The sequence below is a fragment of the Candoia aspera genome, chromosome 3, assembly GCF_035149785.1.
Source record: "Candoia aspera isolate rCanAsp1 chromosome 3, rCanAsp1.hap2, whole genome shotgun sequence".
NCBI lineage: Eukaryota > Metazoa > Chordata > Lepidosauria > Squamata > Boidae > Candoia > Candoia aspera.
Genome location: NC_086155.1, coordinates 140662188 through 140683157, shown reverse-complemented (window position 1 = coordinate 140683157; position 20970 = coordinate 140662188). Strand labels below are relative to the sequence as shown.

Sequence of the window (20970 nt, the reverse complement as noted above, 5' to 3'; positions counted from 1 at the left end):
CCTACTGTAGTTAAATGATTAAGATGTTGGACTAGGAGCTAGGAGAAGTAGGTTCTAGTTCACCGTCAGTGATGGAGGGTCACTGGGTGACTTTGGACTTGTTGATTTTGTTGTTAATTTTACAGTCTTAACATATTGCTGAAATTCTGATGTCAGTGTGTCATATGCAGGGAAAATGAAGAAGGGAAGGAAGCTTGAAATAGAAATGCTGTCCTGCGGCCTGTGGTTAGACACGGTGAATAGGGAGTTTGTGTCCCTTCAAATATTATGGGACTAAGCTCCTATCATTCTTGAGCTTTGTCTGGGTTGTGTTAGTGCTGGAATCCAACAACTTCTGGAGAATATGTTCAATATGTCCCCCAGACCACCAGATAAAATTGGGATTCAAAAGATTGGAACTTGGAATGACTGTATCCTTTGTTCATGACCTTCCTGGTAGACCTCAGCTGTGTTTTGTGACATGGGGTGTGGCGCAGAGTGGTAGGCAGCAGTATTGCAACCAAAACTCTCCCCACGACCCAAGTTTGATCCCAGCAGAAGCTGGATTCTCAGGTAGCCGGCTCAGGTCGACTCAGCCTTCCAAAGGGTCAGACATGACTTGGTGCTTGCACAGGGGACCTTTCACCTTTCACAAGAAGCCTTAGGACCTTTCTGACGCATTATACTATGAGAGTAATAGGTACACGAAATAGACTGAGATGTCCATGAAGCTGTCCTGAAAGAACTTGGAGTCTTTGCCCATCTAGCTCAGATTGCCCTGCTTGTTTGTTGCTCATTAGAGGCTTTTCCTGGCTCTGCAGCCTGGAATTGTTTTCAGTGGAGATGCCTGAGAGTAAGCCTGGACTTACAGTATGCAACATGTCTCCCTTCACCACTAAACTATGGCCTTATAACTAACAGGCACTCTATTTCTTTTGTCAATCACTTTTCCTTGAAATTTTTCCTTGAATTATATTTTCTTGGGCCCGTTTGAGCAAGTATATATTAGCTTAGGCTCTGTTTTTGTGCAGACTGGAATGGAGAAAAGTAAATGTGCATGGAACCACGGCTGATTATGCATACTACCACAATCATATGCAAACAAACTTTGCATGCCAATTACCTTTAAAATACCAGAAGTTCCCAATAGAGAAACTTTGTTGGCTGATTAAGAATCAGAAAGAGAACTCGCAAGTGGGCAGTCCACAATCTACAAGGCTTGTGTTAGCACTGCAGAAACTAGGAGTTTTGATTATCTATTTTTAGATAATTTGTAGGAAAGAAACTTAAGCAAATTGGTTTGTAATGCCTGCCATTTGGCTTGCATGCTGCCTTAAATACAAAGTCTGGATTGCCAAGGCAAACTAAAACGGTGTCACTGGGAAGAATGACTGTATTTCTAATCATGTGCTTGCAAAAAACTATCTGTAACCAGGGTAATGAAAGTCCCCAAGCATGTAACCCTGTAAAGGGCTTAGGAATGGCATGCATTTTGCTGCCCAAATCCTAGCACTGTTTTCTTCTGACATTCTTGATTATTGCCCTCTGCCTGTCAAGGTATAAAGGATGGCGAATGAGATCAGCAAAAGATGAGGCGTCAGTCACACCGTCATAATGATGTGCCCTGACATGGCAAGGAAGGAAATCAGGCTTGTCACTTGCTATTTCAAAAAGATTGCTCTCAATATGAAATATGTTATAAACATGACATAAATAACAAAAATAATATATCAGCCTTTTTCCAAACTCGTGGCCCTCTGGTTGTGTTTATCTCCTGCCAGCCTGATTAAGGGCCATGTGGGATTAGGATGATGATGGGATGTGGTGAAACACATTTGTAGGGAAGCCAGGTTGGAAAAGTTTAGATCAAAATTGACTCAAAAGAAAGAAGGAAAGAGAAAGGGAGGGAGGGAGGGCGGAAGGGTGGGAAGGAAGTGTGAAGTACCTCTTGATTTTCTTTTTGGAATCTGTAATGTACCGTACTTAGTACACAATGCTTCTCTTGTTACAGTTTTGCATCCTGATGAACTGAATGCAAGATGAATGTCCTATACCTTGAGTTAAATTAATTTTAGCGTGAATGAAGGACACTAAAGAGGCAGTGACAGGATATTCTTATTTAGTGAGATGCCTTAGGAAAGAAGAGTTTAGTGTTATGGAAAGGGTGGCTTTATGTGAAAATATGAGACTTTGCATTCTATATTACTAATGAGTTTTTTTATTTATGACCTTCACACTTTTAAAAAGTAGTGAATGAAGATGCTTTTCTATACATATTTGCCAGTAGAACTTAGCTTTCAGACTTTGTGTTTGGGTTGTATAGTCCAAACGTAAATTTACTAACCTAAAGCAAATGGTAGTAGTCCTGCACAACTTTGGATATACCTTCTGAAAATGTGTATTGGCTTTCAGCAGAACTAACATGGAAACAACCAGGGCTACTTCATCTTATTTATCTGCTTCATTTCTCTCTCACAAGGAGTTCAGATAGCAGCTGTACCTTAGTTTTGAAACAAACAGTATTATCAGGCAAGCTAAAGGACAGGAACTAGACCAACACTGTACCACAGGGACATCAAATAAGTTTCATACAAAAGCAAGAATTACAGCTGAGTTTTCGTATCTTCAAGACTTAAATTGTAGGCCCACCTTGCCTAGCGTGGCACCCTCCAAATGTTTTGGACTACAACCTCTGGAATTCCCAGTGAGGGAATAATGGAGAAAATTGACTTCTGAGATAGAAGGCAATAGGTCACCTGTAGCCACCCACCATTTTTATTTCCTGAGGGTGTCTTTCCTCTGAGCCCTAGAGGGACCCTATTCCTGTAATTTCATTCCTATGAAATTATGCTGGAGCTAATACTTTCTGCTTAAATTTTTTAGGATTAAAAGGGAACTTGCAGTACATGGCAAGATTCCTGCCTGCTCAGGGATACCATATTGCCTTTCTGTAATTTACTATGACTTAATTCAAGCACAGGGTCATGGTGGCGCTGCGGGCTAAACCGCTGAGCTGCTGAGCTTGCCGATCGGAAGGTCGGTGGTTCGAATCCGCATGACGGGTGAGCTCCCGTTGCTAGTCCCAGCTCCTGCCAACCTAGCAGTTCGAAAACATGCAAATGTGAGTAGATTAATAGGTACCGCTTTGGTGGGCAGGTAACAGTGTTCCATTTAGTCATGCCGGCCACATGACCACAGAAGTGTCTACGGACAAATGCCGGCTCTTCGGCTTTGAAATGGAGATGAGCACCGCCCCCTAGAGTTGGACACGACTGGACTTAATGTCAAGGGAAACCTTTACCTTTAATTCAAGCATGATAAATCCATAATGGCCTTGTGATGGATGTGGGTTGCTACAGTCTCAGAATGGTGCTGTGAATGGGCATGAAAGGTGACTCAGAATTTTATGGAAATAATCAGTTATGGGTGACGATGTGCAACTGCTTATTCATCTCTGCACTCCATCACAACTTGTGAGATCCAGTATGGTTTTCTTAAGCTGCCTGGGCAGGAAAGTAGAGAGGGAGAAATGCATGTATCATTTTTCATCAGATCCAAATGAAAATGTTACAAAACAGCAGAACCAGTTACCCACATCCAATTATTCCACCTACCCTTCCATGCACTCTCAGATCTATACTTGTTCCAACATATTTCCAAATGCATAAATGTTCTTAATGTCAGTTCTTATTGCTTTGATTTATTTTGTGGTAGAGGTTGTATTCTGCCAAGCAGAAGTGAGAATAAGGTGCTTCTAATGCAGATCCATGAAACAGATTTTATGTACTAGGTCCAAGATCCAGTGTCTGAGTATCTGACACAAATCTGTGTCCCATATGCTGCTTTTTTGGAGAGTTTGTTTCCTTTCTTTGTTCAGTTCTAAGCAACAGTGAAAATGTTCATCTATGAAAGATGTAATTCACAGCCTGAGATGTATAGCAAGATATAACCAGAAGTGTCCACCGAATTGGACAGTTTTGTCAAAACGACAAAAAGAGTGTCATAATATCACAATGCAACTTCTGCCCCTTTCATATGGGCATGCAGCATTATGGCACAGGTACACATAGAGTGAAACCTGCATTGTTTCATCATTTGCCCCTCCCTAGGGATGCCCGTGGATGTAACTTACAAATGAGAGGAATAAGTTTGCTAAAATTTCCACTGGGGACCATCATTTGTGTAGGTTGAGGAGACTATCTTTTTAGTCTCTAAGAAAAGGGGTCAATTCCTGCCATTTAAAGTTTGTGTGTTCCCCTTTATTCATGTATTCATTCATGTATTCATTAATTCATGTATTCATTCATTCATTCATGCAACCAGGCTGGATTAGTATGCTCCCAATGAAGTTGAGGAAATAAGAATGGATTTAGCCTGCATGAATCTAGGCAGCATAATAAGAGATCTTTCTTGAGATGTGCTCCATTGACTTGAAAGCTGGAATTTCATCAGGGAAACCCTGTGATTCATTCAGAGACAATAGTCTTTGCAAACTGCTTAATAATTGTGAGAATAAAGTTTTGCTAAGTGCAATCTAGGCTCATCAAAAAAAGTAAAAGGTCATGAAGAATCAGGAGATATTATGCTTAATCCATAGCTTCAGAACAATTGGATATGCAGAAAAATTCTGACGTCATTCATATTAGCAGAAACTTCACTGTGCTTTTTTATTTGTTGTGCTTCATAGAATTAAATGGCTGTAGTTGATTGTCCAGAAAATGTCTTATCATTCTGCTTTTGACAAGATAGTGCTGAAGTAGTTTTTCAGTAACTTCCAGGGGGAATGTTATATAAGATTATCCATTACCCCCACTGAATTACAGCTTTTCAGAAACGTAGTGGGGATGAGAATTGGAATCCATCTGATGTCTTTGGTATTCAGAAGAACTTTTTATAGCATGGATTACCACCACTGGATAAAATGTTCACATATTAATGCTCAGGACCAATTTATTCTTCAGTTTCTATCACACTGAAGCATACTGCATACCGTCTAGTTGTCTCCATTCATGCTCAACCATATGATAATTGCACTGTTGGCTACAAGACGATATCTGATACCCTTTTTAAACTAATGGCTGGTTACACAGTATATTCTATCACCACACAAGCAACCTCAGCCTTTGCAAATATGAATTCCTAAGCCACAAATAATTTCCTCATCCCCAGACCTATTCTTTATTTAAAGCATTTACCCCTTATCTTTCTACTGAAAGACATCAAGATTGCTTACAATCCAAATTAAAATATTTGTCAAATAAAATCTTCATGAATTAAATCATTTAAAATGCATAAGACAATAACTGAAAAACAATGGATGACAAAATATCATAATACTACTTGCCAAGCAGTATAAAAGAACCTACATAAAGTTACGATGGTATCTGTCAACTCTGTGTCTCTTAGGAGTACCTTTAAATATTTTCTACCATATGTTTCTGGATTCTGGTGCGACAATATTTAAATCATAGTGAAAGCATACTTGGTTTCCTTGATTCCCAAGCTCCTCCTGCCTCTCTTTTAGTGCACTTTTTATTGTCTGTAATCAGAAGAACTACAGTATATGATATATTGTGCCCTGAAAAGAAAGCCTGTTCACTTTCAGAGGTAACAAAATCCAGGAAATGGGGACTAAATATATATTTGGGCCAAATTCTGTGAGTCTGTGCAGCTTGTAAAGCCTTGACTGGACTAAGCTGGAAAGGAGGAGGTGAGGCTTCCTTTTTCATATAAAATTATGTCATTCCAGTGTTGCTTTCAGTTCTCTAGAAAACCCCATGAAGCTTGGGAAATGTGATCAGAGTTTGGTTGCCTCTCCCTGTCTCTTGTAAAAATATTGGCTGTGAGTGTGTCTCTGATAATTCAGGGCATATCTTGGGGAACCTTTATCCCTCCTACATCTTTGCAAGAAGAACAGTTCGACTCAGATGGCTAAAAGATATCGTAATTTCTTCCCCTGCATTCATTGTGATGTCTTTTATACATAAGAACATAAGCAGTACCCTGCTGTTTCAGACCTCAGGCCCATCTAGTCCACCAGTCTGTTCTCACAGTAGCCAACTAACTGTACAAGGAAGCCCACTAGTCTCCCAGCAGATGGCCTTCAGTCTCTTGATACACTGATCTATTAAAGAAAATGAGCAGTCATCTCCAAATAATTCAGGGCAGTGTTTCTCATCTTTAGCGACTTTAAAATGCATGGACTTCAACTCCCAGAATTGCCTAGCCAGCATGCTGGCTGGGGAATTCTGGGAGTTGAAGTCCACGCATCTTAAAGTTGCCAAGGCTGAGAGACACTGATTTAGGGTATCACAGAGAAAATGTGCAAGATATGTCCTTACTTTTCTCACACTGTAGCATGTGGACATGTTCTCAAAGACAGCTGGGGTTCACAAATGGTATTGTTAGCGTGATGGATATGGCTCAGGAAATAATAGACTAAGTTTAAGATGACAACAAGAAAAAACAAGCAAACAAGCAAGCAGAAAACTCTCCACCCTGCAATCTGTTTTGAGTTTTCAGATGTTTGTGCACAGGTATTTCAAATTAATAACAATCCTTGAAGCAAACAAACACAATTTCAACTTTACCCAGACTAGCCTCGCTTAAAATATGTTATTAAAGTATCATTCAAAACCTTGGGAGAGCATTTGCTTGTAAGGGACTATCATAAAATCCTGAATGGTCACATTGATTAAATACTGATTTGCGCATGTAAATTGCAGAGTAGTAACTCCTTCACAAGAGGCATTTATGGTTGGCTGAAATCCATGGGAAAGTCCGCCTTGGGTATTTGTGATAATGGCTGTGTTCACATGTAACAGTAATCTCAGTTTAGTAAAGTATGCAGGAGCAGAAAGGAGCTTGAGCAAGGCTCTGGCCTTGAATGCTGCCCTCCCCTTTAGCCAAGAGAAGAAATAAAGTAGAATTCAATGTTATTCCAGCCTGTTTGGCAAACTACAATTTATGTTAGGCCCCTTTTCATAGTTTGCATATAAACATGAATTCTGGCTAGAGAAGGGAGGACCTGAGCTTAGTCTTTTGCATGGGTGCCTTTTTGCTTGCATAGTTGGGTAAAACCAGCCATATATTGACTTGGTTCATACCCTTGCTACACATTAGGAGAAAGGGATTGCTTCTTGCTCATCCAGAACATTGCATTTCCAAGTGGTTACAATGTAAGAAGCATCCTAAAAAGTGCTTTGAGAAAGTCTAAGTAAAATAATGCCATACCATTATAGGGAGAAAGGAACCCTTATCCAAATATGAGTATATTCCAGCAGTTACTATTTGAACAGAGATGTGAAACAAGAAGATAATGATAACATGAATGTAATAAAATTAAAAAGGACCAACATTGCCTCCCACCCACCCCCAGCTATAGATAACTCAGAGACTAACACAGGCTGTAATGCCCACAATGATGGCCACAAACACTGCCATACTCCTCCCCCATCCTCTGCTCCAATATCATTTTCTCCAGACTTTTAATTGTTAAATAATTTTAAGATTTTTTTCCTTTTGTTAGCTGCCCTAAGATATTAATCAAATAAATAAGCAGAAAGCCAGTCACCTTTCCCAGAAATGCGATAACTGAATGTTTGAGGCTGCCGTATAATTGTACAGATCCTCCAGGTCAAGGGAGAATGTCTTCAGCATCATTTAAAGAGTGGGGGGAACACTTCCCAAGCATTAATCATGACCATTAAGCATGGGGGCAATCTCATCCTGACCCATTGGATCAACCAGGAGGGAGAGGGATCAAGTAAACAGGTGGTAGCCCTCATCTATGCACACAGCCCATCTGCATCTTCAAGATCTGCAAGGCTGAAAAGAATTCAAAATAAAAGGATATACGGTTGCCTAGGATACCTCACTATGACCTGCCCCAATACAGGGATCCAAGTTGAAGCAGTTCTGGCTGACTGACTGCAAATAACTGTGCTGTGCCTGAGATCACCCCAGCTCTCTCAGGAAGAAATGCTGTTGTGACCAGAGCACTAACCCTATCCCTGCATTGTCTCATCTACCCAAATTACAGCAGCATTCTCTTGGAATGAGCAGACTGACAGATGAAATATCTGTTCAACAAGCTGGAATTCCTACTGATTGCTTTCCTCCTTCTAATCCAGGTCTGCTGTGTTATGGAATAGGTTGGTGACAGAGCTGGGAGAGGTGGTCTTCCAGGATTAAATCTTGGATAGTAGGTAGCATGGATGGATAATGAGGCCACAGAGAACAGGGCTTTTAAAGGAGCCACCTTCACCAACGTCGATTTCTGTGGAAGAAAAGAAGCCAAATAAGCAGTTTGCTTGCCATTTACAGTAATCATGACTTGTTTCTTCCCTTCACTTGGTTTGTAATGCTCCCAGAAGATGAAGAATCTACCATGTTACCCCAGTTCCAACTCATTGGAAGACAAGAAATCAGACAACATTCTTTGGAAATCCTTACTAATTGCCTCTCATTTTCCTACTCTCCAGGACTTAACAACAGTGGGCTTATTTCTTAAACTAGGGACGTGGTGGCGCTGCAGGTTAAACCGCTGAGCTGCTGAGCTTGCCGATTGGAAGGTCGGCGGTTCAAATCCGTGTGATGGGGTGAGCTCCCGTTGCTAGTCCCAGCTCCTGCCAACCTAGCAGTTCGAAAACATGCAAATGTGAGTAGATTAATAGGTACCGCTTCGGCTGGCAGGTAACGGCGTTCCATTTAGTCATGCCGGCCACACGACTACGGAAATGTCTACGGACAAACGCCGGCTCTTCGGCTTTGAAACGGAGATGAGTGCTGCCCATAGAGTCGGACACGACTGGACTTAATGTCAAGGGAAACCTTTACCTTTACTAGGATAACGTACTGATCTTTTTCTTCTGCTGCTTGGGAGCCACTTCTGATCCCCCTAAAGCTTTTAAAGAGAAATGGGAATAATCCATTAAGGAAGAGAGAATTGCTCCCAATATGCTTGGATTTTAAGATAAGGAACTTCCTAGAAGAAACATTTCTGTACCTGTCCCAACTTTGTTTTGCTATTCTCTTTTTTCCTTTAAGAGGTATAATGGGGGGGAAAAAGACAACCAGGTATAGATAGGAGGAGAGAGACATTATAGTATAATCATAATATGCCAGTAAGCAAGTAACATGCTTTGAGAAATCGTATTAGTTTATCATATTTTTATTAAAAGGAAGGGGAGAGAAAATCTCTTTTCCTTCCTTCCTTCCTTCCTTCCTTCCTTCCTTCCTTCCTTCCTTCCTTCCTTCCTTCCTTCCTTCCTCATTCAGCTGCAGTTCAGCAAAATCCAACACAAGTTTTTTAGAGAAACTTCTTTCATGCAGAATGAGTGAAATCAACAATTGTTCCCAGATTCATCTCTGAACTGACTTCAAAGGAAGAGAATTAATTAGAAAAGGAGACACTGGTCAGCATGCCTTCAGAGGATCAGTCCTAAAGTCTGAATCATCCCTGCACTGCATCAAAACCTTGAACAGCAGAATGAAACATCTGGAATCTAATTATCTTGTTGGATGCATGCCTGCCACACCTTAAAATGAGCCTGGCATTATATGGTTTATCTTGGATGTGAATTTAGATCATGATGCCAAGGGAAAGAATGCAAGTGGTTTAACTGTTTTTTTAAAGCAAGGCCCATAATTACCTTTTTAAAAATGCATACATGGTGATTAGAAATGCATTTTAAGTTCTTGCTTTTACATCTCTTGTCTGAGGCTGGTGATGGCTTCATTGCAACCTTTGCAGGACCTCATGCATGATGTGGTATAGGAAAACGGGCAGTTACAGTATGATAGCTCCATGGAATGATATATAGAGATACTTGCGTTTTCCTGCCCAGGCCAAAATGCTTCCTTGTGCTGTTGCCTTCAGACAAGTTAACAGCTGAGTTGCTCCAGGATTGGCATTTTGGGAGATGCACCAAAATGAAATGGCAGAGATTTGGGGCGTAGCATCTTCTTATGGTTCTGCTAAGACTTAAAAGTCTTCACTTTTTATTTGCATAGAAAATGAATCTTCTAATTTATGGGTTGAATGGGTGGGATTTCTCTGTCTGTCTGTCTGTCTATCAAATTTATATAGCCGCCCATCTCACAAGTGACTCTGGGCGGCTATATAATTGCTCTGCTAGAATTATTTTTAGCCAAAGCTTTCCACAAAGAAAGCCCCCATCCTTTCTTCACAAAATACATATAATGGTCTTCTTGAAGAGCCTTTTGTCTTTGGCTAGAGGACTACATGTCAGAAGTGAAGGACTTACCATTCTCTGAACATGCCTGCATTTCTCCTTAGCTGTTATTTTCATATATTTGTAAAGCCTTCTAAATCTTATTGTCTTATTTTACTAATTATGAAGGCTTTTTAAGGGGCACTCAAAGTAGATATAAAGTCATAAAACAAGATAATCTAAAGAATGATGGACAAGGAAAATGGAATGGTGAAGGAAGAGGAAAACCACAGCCTTTGTTACATTTGCAGGGGCCTGTGAAGATCAGCTGGAATGAAATAGAATAGAGAGAATAAAGGATTCTGGGAACTACCGTCCCAGCTAAGTTAAGTGAGGAGACCCAAAGTCCATATTTTTCTCTACCATGACCCAGTAGGATGGTGATGGCTAGTTAATAGGTCTGTGTAGTGCTTTAAGTTCGGTTCAGAAAAGGTGCCTTGAAATGTGAAGAAGCATGAATACAGTACCTGTTTTCTGTTCTAGCATTGAATGGCTGCTGTAGAGAGACTTCTGCTGCACCTGGATGACCCTGGGAGCAGATGCAGCTACTTTAATGAGTTGCTGACAGAAGTTGTATTCTTGCTCACATGTGTGTCGAAATACCTCAGGTCCAAACTTCACAAATCTTCATTAAATAACACTTAAGGGGAGCACCCAAACAGCAGGAAACGCCCAGTCCTTTACCAGAGTCACTGGAGAGCCCTTGCAGCCCCACTTCTCCTGTTCTTTATAATATAAAATTTAAGTGCATATGGATAACAGATCATAGATCCATTCTGTACAACTGTCTGTCTGACTCTCAGAGCTATGCAAAGGTCTGGATATTATTATGGAAAACCTTTTCTTAGAATTGGCTAGACCTAATTATACATTTGCAAACAGAGGTCCCTGCTTCCTTTTTTTTTTTTAGAATCAGCTATACAGGCTATTACTATGGCCAAGGCAACTTAGATAACATCTTTACATGTTCATGTGTGGTAAAGATCACCATATTTGCATTGACTGAATAGTCAGAGAGAGAGAGAAAGGGTGGGGGGAGCAGAGTTTTCCAGAACTGCAATTTTACACTCTGTGTAGCGGGAATTAGACTGTTTTAGTTCCTACAGAACAGCCTACTTTTTGCAGACAGATTTGTCACACCCAATGCTTCAGTGGGTTTCCCCTTGAGAGTGCAGTACAATAGACACTTTATCCCAGGGGTGAGGGATGAGGGAAGCTGGAGGCGAAGTTGAGACTTAAAAGAGCGGCATAAAATCGTATGCCGGCATTTAGGGCTTTTCATTATCATCAGGCACACAACACAGCATGAAGTTTCCTCGGTTTACTCCCTGACCCTGTTTTAATTCCATGGTATCTTTTGTTATTAATCATAGAGGCTGCCTTTGGCTACCTTCTTGAGGACTTCAGGGTGGGGAGGGTGAAGTTTCACAAATGATTAGCCCATAAGGTTTAGCAGACTTGCTAGCTAGAGATATGTCACTTCTTACAATCTGTAGGAAGGTGAGCAGAAGGCTCTTCTAATGAATTAAAGCTTTCTTGTCTGTCTGTTGGAAGCAAGGGGTTGTATAATATTGTGGCCCTTACTTGCTTTCAGCCTGATATAACTCACAGGATAAAATGAGAGGGTAAGTTTTGTATACAGTACCACCTCCGGCAACGTGGGAAAAGGGCAGGGCACCTGAATATAAAATACACTGTTTTTCAGAGTGATTCCTGACAAAGAATTGTCACCAATCTTTCACCATTCTTGGCAGTTTGTAAATGTGTTTGTTGTTGTATTTAATTTATAGACTGCCTGACTCCCAAATGACTCTGGGCAGCTTACAAGTAAAATTCAGCTGATGAAAAGAAAATACAAAACCAAAATAAAACAAACCAAACAGAGGACTCCATAATCACCCTGTTCCCAAGGCCTGGGAGGACAACCTGGCCTTCAACAATTTCCTGAACAACATAAGGGCAGGGGCCACACCAACCTCCTTTTTGGAGTAAAAGCAAGGCAAACAGTGAGAGAGAAATAAAACAGCCTATGAAAGACCGGCTGCAAATTCTTCCTGTTTGAAAAAATAATCTTGGCAAATGGCAAACACTTGCTGTAGCTTTTGCTTGAGACGCTTACATCACTCTTATCATTTCCTTCTCTCCAGCCCTGCCACCCCCCACGCTTAACAAGAGAAAAGATAATTCAAGTTTGGTGGGCTGCTAGAACAGCTCATAGTGGAAATGATGCCTCCTTTACTCAGAAAAGGTGATGACTACCGAGGAAACCGTAACAACAAAGTCTTGGTATGCGTAGGTGTCGGTCAGAAATGAAAAAAAGAGTTACTTGGCCTGATATATTGCTCAGTGTACACAAAAATACGTGCCTGGGAGCATTTCCCTCTCCCTTCCTTCAAATGGGGCAAAAAAATTTGGTAGGCAAAGCATTCTTCAGCTGTTTTCTTATTAATTATTGTGGCCCAGTGAAGCTCTTGACAAAGAATCTTGTCTGGGCATTTGCTCTAAATACAAGCAGACTTTAAAGAAGCCACTGTACTTGTCTTACAGTGCATTGATTATTGTTTTACTGTTTACTCTGAGACTGCGTATCCTTACTACATTCTGGTGATCGACCTACGTCACTGTCATTCTCCCTGTTTACGTTATCAGGCAGGATGGATACTCCCTGTCGCCCCACCCTAGTGCTAGCTGGCCTCTTTCCTTTTACTGTATGAAGTTTGTTGGCTCACTGCCTTCCAGAACAACTTTCTTTTCACTTCCTTGAATTTTTTTTTAAAAAAGAATGAGCTCTTTTCCCATCCTCTCTAGCATGTCCACAAAATGATACCCTTCTATGGAATATTTTTTCTTAATCTGAGTGAGATTAGCAAAAGGTTTTAAAGTCTGGGTCTTTAAAACCATCAGTGCACAAATTTAGAAGAACAGACTGCAGTAAATGCAGTATGGGGGGACAAGCAACCCGATGTCCCCTGTTTTGGACTAAAAGTCCCATAGCCAAAGGCAAGGGACTGTGAGAGTTATCATCCCAAACATCTGGAGGACCCCAATCCCTGCAAATTGTTGAAACACCAATAGGGCCTATTGGATCACTGCCACTCACAAGCAGTGAAGAAAGGATGAAGATAAAAGATCATTACATACATTATTTTTGAGTCTTTGTGTGTGTATGTGTGTGTGTGGCCTTTGAGTCAATCTTGACTCCTGATGACTGCCTGGACAAATCCATGCAGTTTGGTTGAGAGGAAATGACTGGCTTAAAGTCACCCAGCTGGCTTCATGTCCAAGGCAGGACCAGAACCCAGTTTCTCAGGCTCTAGCCCAGTGCTTTCTATCCTGGTGCCTTACCCACTACATCTAAGTGGTTCTCCCTCTCAGGAGCAAGTAGGACCCCCCACAGCAGAGAGTTGGTTGCCTCCCATAAAACAGCATTTCAGGAACCAGGGAGAAGTTGGAAAGAAGATTGATCTATGTTGTGACAGGTTGTTCTTTTGATTCTGAAATCAAATGAGCTAATACAGCTTTCCCTGATGCCCTCCATATATATTGGATTATAACTTAGTTCTTATCAGCATGGCCAAAACCTGCTCCTGTCTGCTGTTTAAAATAAAGAAAGAAATTGAGATCACTCTAAAGAGGAGGGTACATGTTTAACTGGCATCAGACTCCAAATAGGCTAAGAATATATTCCATTTACTTGGAAAAAGCACCACTGAACTCCTGGGCCTTATTTCTTGGTTGACATGGAATGACATTATAAATATACTTCCTTTGATATTCCAAGATCTGTGTTGCTTCTTTTGGGAATATCTAAATGTATTTAAATCTAGCTCATAATTTGTCAAAAGGCAGATGATTAATTAGCTAAGGCTTCTTTAATTAGCTGACAGAGCATTTAAAATATAGTTTGCCATTTATGTAGTCTGTTCAAACTAATCCTTGTTCATTAAACTAGCATAATTTTTACAAAGACCTTGTTCTTAATTCAAGACACCAACAAAAAAGGCAATAAAAATGTAAGGCTAAAAAAGCTGAATGTAGAGTTTGTTTATTTATTCAAATTTTTGCCACCACCCATCACCCCCCACAAGAGGGACTCTGGGCGGTTTACAATAAAGAGTTGATTCATTCTTGATTAATTTACCGCATGATAAATTTACTCAAGTAAATGTATATTTATTTTGAACAATTTATTTTTTAATTTCTTTTCTTCATGGCTTTGTATTTTATTTCAACTAAAATAGGTGGAGTACTAAGGCCAATGCAGAGTTCAGCTTCCCCTATCTGGCTCCCTCCAGATGTATTGAAAATTTATTCCCCAGAATATTTCTAGCCTACATGGCAAAAGGCTGGGCACTCTGGGAATTACAATCCCAACACATCTGGAAAACACCAAAGAGAAGAAGGCAAAAGTAGTGGCTAGAGATGCCTCATGGCCACTTGCCTGAAAAGCCCATCTGGAAGGTGAGCAATGAATTTGCCTCACTTCTGTGTCCAAAACCATTTAGTTAAATAGCTTATTATTCTGAAAAGAACACTTACTCTTTTTTTCACTGTATGAGAAAGAAAGTAATCATATTGTTAAACTGATTTGCATGAGAAACTGGGTTTTTCCAAACTGGGTGTTAGAGTTTGGCTTTCATGGGACAGTTCTGACTTTGAAGTAAGCCCCTTTGGGAAGTGGCTGGATTCACTGATTGCAGTAAGCCATAAAATGACTTGTGTGGCTTTGCCTTGGTGTCTTGCATGAACCTGACTATTGTGGTTAATAAATTATGGTTTACAATTTAATGTGTTGTGCAAATCTATCCAGCAGTGATTTATTGTTGGCCGTTCGAGGTAGACCAGGCTAGGAAACCAAAGTTATGAATACTAATACTACTCTTACTATAGGGTTACAGTAAAAGAATCTTGCAAGTCTGTACTGGTCAGTGACCGTAATAAAATTGAACTGAACTGAATCTTGCAAGTCTGAATGTGCCTCCCCCCTCCCTGCATTTATCTTCGTGAGAACTAGGGAGGGTCCTGTCTGAGTCGCTTTCTCAAATTACATTTCTGCTTTGGGCTCAAATTTCTTTTATCTGTCTGTTGTCTTGGTTGTGGCTTTTCCTTCTGTTCTCCAAGGTTATTCTCACAGCCCATTACATTTATAGATTAAACTGTGATTAAACAAGCTATGGTTTAGTGAATCCAGGCAATTAATTATTTGTGATTGCAGCAGCAATTTGAGAAAAACTTATAAATAGGTGAACTGAGATGCATGTCTGTCTTTGTATATGCCATTGCTGTGATTTTAGTGAGTCAAGTCTAGACTGACCATATGTCCCGTTTTGAACGGGACAGTCCCATTTTTTTAACATTTCCAGACTGTCCCGTTGTTTTAACATAAATGTCCATTTTTCCCGTTTTCTTAAAAACCTTACTTAAAAAATGTGAAAGTTCCCGCGAACCTGTCAGAATGCAGTCTGACTTTGAGTGGAAGGAGGGGGAGCTCAGCAGAAATGGTGGGAAAAAAGCCACAGAACTCAACCCGGTGGGAAACCTAAAAAGAAAAAAACAGGATCAGCTGATAGGCAGTGATCAAAAGGTGAGCCGATTGGCTCCTGCCTTGAAACAGCGGGAAAAAAAGAACGGAAAAGCACAGCCAAAGGAGGAACAGCTTGTCAGGGACAACCGTTCACTAGACTCTCCAGCTCAGCCTTGCCTCTCGCAAACGAAGGAATCCAAATATTCCCAGCCCGAGAAAACCGGAGAAGTTCCTGCCTGCCGATCCAGCCCGTCGCCCAGCCCTGCCCCGTTTTGCCATCCCAATGTCCCATTTTTAACCTCATCCTGTTTTACCATCCCAATGTCCTGTTTTTGTCTCAAGGAAATATGGTCAGCCTAGTCAGATCTGATTTTAGTGGTTCAGGGCTGATTTTTCAGAGTTTGCAGCTCTTTGTAGCACTGGAGCCGCCAAATGAATGGCTGTGCTTTGCTATATCCAGCAGAGCCAAGAAATGAAACATTTCAAGGCAGGCCTTTGTGAAGGTTTCCAAGAATAAGACTCTCTACATTTTGTCTGCTTTCCTCTGAATGCCTGTTTGGCTGACAAGCTCAGTACATAAGGTGCCAGATAGCCCCATATGCTAAAAAGAGAGGTGATGGGGGCAAGGCATATTTTGTCTATGAATGGAGATAGCAGACTTTTTTTTAGATTTTTTAAATTCTTTTTTTAAAATTCTTTTTAGATTTTTTTTTTTTTAGATTTTTATTTTTTATTCTTTATTATTTTTATAAATAAGTCAAGTGAAAGCAATCTAAATACATTGATATTAAAATTTCTGATTCAGTGGAGTCAAAATGATTGGATGAGAATCTGAAGCTTCATTGGAGTTGGGTGGCTAATAAATTTAAAATAACGACAATGACAACAATTTTACCTATGATTTCAAGTAATCAGGTTTTTAGTTGTTCTCCTACCTTGCCAGGGGCTTTCTGGTTTCGATGTCAACATCCAGAAACCAGAATCATTCTTGTTGTGATTACTATTTTGGAATTGTGCTTGTGCAGTTATTTAGCTGGATGCTTTTTCAAGATGGGTCTGGGATGGTAGTACAGGACATTGGCAAGAGAGAGAAAATGATTGAAAAGAATGAAAATCCTACTGTATTGGAAATCCCACTTGTGTCCATTAAAATAAGTTCTTTTTTTAAAACTCTTGTTCTTCCACAAAAGTTAGAATCTTGTTTTGCTTTTCTTAAAAGTGAGGTGAATTTCTGAAGTAGCTTGTCAGATTTTACAAGGGCGTGTTGAAATTTCATCTCTAGGTAGATCTATAGGATTCTAGACATCTAATCTTGGAAACACTTTTAGAGATTATTGAAGAGATGTTAAACACCTGAGAGCAAACAGAGAAGAGGGAAACATTTGTCAAACATCTGGAATAAAACATCAGTTATTTCTTAAATTCTTAACACACTTTTTCTTATTTATTCAGTGAGATAGGTTGTAAAATTCCCATTTTCCAGAGAGTAAAATAAAGTTGAGAGCTGGTGATATGTAGTGGTTATAGCATTGGATTAAGTTTGAGAAGGCTGAGGTTGAAATCCATCTTCAACCATGAAAATGTGCAGGATGCCTTTGAACCAGTCACTCTTTCTCAGCCCAACCTATCTCACAGAATTGTTGTTGTGTTGATAAAATGAAGAGAGATTCCACTGTAAACCAGCATGAGCTCCTGGAAGAGAGATGGGATATAAATCTAAAACATAAACAAAGCTGAGAGATAGTTGGCTTGCTCAGAAAAATTTAGCAAGAATCCATCGGTAGACAAAGATGTGGACTAGGATTTCATTCTGGCACACTGTCCATTTCACTGCTACTAAACAAACTAGGAATTTGGGGCAATGTGTTTGCTACATGACAGCTTTGCCATTTTTTTTTAACCTATTATACTTTTAGTTTAAAGCAAACAAGATAAATGTAGTGGCTTTTTTGTAAAAAAAAAAAAAAAAAGCTGTACCAAGGAAAGTGGTATCAGGGGCTTTCAAATTTCATGTCTGCTAGAAGTTTGTAATTTTGGAAATTCAAGTTCCTGGACTTCAACAAGCATAGTAAATGATTCAATCTACAATTAGGAATTCTTGATCAGAAATTAAGCATTTGAATGTATTTCATGAGAGTAATCTTAAGATTTCACTTACAGAGTTTCTTCTACACAACTACCAAAATAAAGGTGACTGTGATTATGTTTTTCAGTAAAGCCAAATGCGTCCAGATTTTTTTATTTATTTAACATATTTCTCTGCCATAAATTTCATTATGCAACTAATTAGAGATACTGTACTTAAGTTCTCCTTCCATTGTCTGTTTTCTCTGCAGAATCTTATGGCGAGAGCCCTTTATGATAATGTCCCAGAATGTGCAGAAGAGTTGGCTTTCCGGAAAGGTGATATTTTGACAGTGATAGAACAAAACACTGAAGGATTGGAAGGGTGGTGGCTCTGCTCTTTACATGGACGACAAGGCATTGTTCCTGGAAACCGTGTGAAACTTCTGGTAGGCCCTGTACAAGAGAGTCCATCTATCCAAGACTTGCCAAATTCAGGACCAGCATCTCAATCCCTTAATCAGCAAAAAATCTATCAAGTGCCAAATGCTCATGCATCTCCTCGGGATCCCATCTATCAAGTACCACCTTCTTATCTGAATCAGGGAATCTACCAGGTACCCACAGCCCATGATGTTTACCAAGTGCCTCCATCCGGGCAGAGAAGTTTTGGTGGAATTGATGCAGGCAATAAGGTTGGTGTAGCTGATATTTGAAGCATCTGTTTCCAAAGCATTTGCATGAACCACATAATTATGGGATTGAAAAATGTGTCTGAACTTGGTGGATTTTCTATACTAATATATTTATGTATGTATTCAATGTGTCAGGAATGAAGTATGATAATAACCAAGAGGGATGACAGCCATTGTGGTAAAAGATTCAGCCCTGTATGGGATAATAGAATTAGACAATTCCTTAGAATTCCATCCTCTTGATTTATGTATTCAAATCAAAAGCAGGAACAGTAACTTGGGCCAACATCTGGACAGTTTGGGCACTAGTCCCACGTTAGCACAAATGATGCCTGACCACATACACCCAAGGGTCTTGTGTTCCCTTCCATGTTATAGAGCAGGAGGGACTGAGTCAGCCTTGACAGATTCCAAAGAATTGTATACAAATAACCATGGGTAGATTGCTTCACTTTGTTTAATTAATTCAACTCAAATTGTAAATTGACTAGCCAGTATGCTATTATGAAGAAGTGAAGCATTTTGGGGGTCCTATGGAATGGAAACATTTTAAATTTTATTAACAGAACTCCCCACTGATGGTACTGAGTGTGGCTCACATTATCATCTGCAGTCTCTTGGAGCATGTCACCTATGCTCTTTGTTGGGCATGCTTTATTTATTTGTACCAAAATGGTGCCAATGCCGGCTTCAGATAAAAGCGCTGATTTGTTTTAAGGACTTTATGCTTCAGGATATGTGGAAAAAATGATGTAAGAGTGACATTATTACTACACCAGAAATAACAGGAAGTCTAGATAATCATAATTAAAAGGATAAGTATAAAACCTACAGCAAAGAAAGTGTCACCTGGCACTCCTCTACAGTGCTAACATGCCCTTTGCATGAGTCAAGGTAATTGCCTCTTAAAAGCTGGAGGAAAAAATTGCTTTTCAACTGATAGAGAAGCTGGAAGGCAGGACTATCAGAATATTCTCTAGAATACTTGGGTCTTGTTATTTATCCATTATGAATGTGTTGCACTGACATACAACAGCCTGGAATACTCAGCTAGGAAGTACATGTCTGGTGGATGCCAGGGTTTAATCTTACTCTGCAGTTAATATGGGCAGAAATTCTAACTCAGCCTTTTCAGAAAATCCTTCCAGCTCACCCATGAGTCCCACCTCCATTTACTTCAGAGTAACTCAGACCAGTAACAGTGTTTAAGAACTAAATTTTCTGTTCAGACATTTTTCGGAAAAGCTTTTCTGATGTTTTGACTGCTGATTCCTCCCTCCTTCCCCCATTGCAATGGGCATATTTTCTATAGGCAGTAAATGACTTACCAGTTCATTTGTTTACTTATAACTGGGCAAACTGTCGACAGATACCTGATTTAATCATGGGGAATGTATTGTGTCCATTTGGGGGAGAAGATTGAGATTTGAGGATATGTTAGGAGATGAAATGGAAGTGTAAAAACCGCCCCGAGGCTTAACCCATCTATTTTAACCCTTGGCTTAACAAAATGTCATTTACAAATTATGCCACTGAAAATGTTGTTACCAAATTTGGGCAGCTTGTGGTGTGGGTGTTTTGGAGATTGCAAAGTAAGATTTGGGGATAGCAGATGACAGGTGGAAGGTTCAAAATCTATGGATTTTGAAACTGTAAAGGTTTCCCTTGACGTAAAGTCCAGTCGAATCCGACTCTAGGGGGCGGTGCTCATCTCCGTTTCTAAGCCTTGGAGCCGGCGTTGTCATAGACACTTCCGGGTCATGTGGCCAGCATGACGACTCGGAACGCCGTTACCTTCCCGCCGAAGCGGTACCTATTGATCTACTCACATTTGCATGTTTTCGAACTGCTAGGTGAGCAGGAGCTGGGATTAACAACGGGAGCTCACCCCGCCGCGCGGTTTCGAACCGCCGACCTTCCGATCGACAGCTCAGCGGTTTAACCCGCAGCGCCACCGCGTCCCTTAGTTTGAAACTGTAGTGCAAATTATATATAAACTGCTTAACTAAATCCCAAAGTAAAATACCTTGATACAAAACAACTTCTTTGCCATTGCTCCACCCCCCACCCCCCACCCCCCCTGTAGAGTGCTGCCCTGGAAAGGCTGACATCAATGTATTGGAAACTCTTTTGGACTTAAACATAGCAAAACGTATTATTGGGGAATGGCAGTTCATTGGACAGGTGGAGCCCAAAGCAAGGTTAATATGAATACCCAAGGTTAAAAACAAAGCCAATATGCATAACCTAAAGCTGTAACCCTAAGTAATATGACACGGAAACCCACCTCATATCTCCTACTTGTGGAAAACTCAGTATATTACAGTTTTATATCTACTAGACCTTTTTGATGAAAAAAAAAGTCCTTTAATTAAAAGGTTTGTGGGTGAGTGGGTTGTATGTAAGGTTGTGCTCCTCATCTACACAAAGCAATCTCTTACCCTAAATCCCTGCCCTCAAGAGGATCAGTAAT

The 20970-nt window shown here is 40.2% G+C and overlaps 1 protein-coding gene across 2 annotated transcripts in view; it reads left to right on the top strand.

Annotated features, from left to right (window-relative positions):
• The window catches only part of NEDD9 (neural precursor cell expressed, developmentally down-regulated 9), a 68909-nt gene that overhangs the window by 14378 nt on the left and 33561 nt on the right, over positions 1 to 20970 (top strand). For both annotated transcript variants that reach the window (XM_063298893.1, XM_063298892.1), the window contains exon 2: positions 18075 to 18497. In XM_063298893.1, the coding sequence (XP_063154963.1) occupies positions 18075 to 18497 (423 nt within the window). The remainder of the gene's footprint in view (positions 1 to 18074; positions 18498 to 20970) is intronic.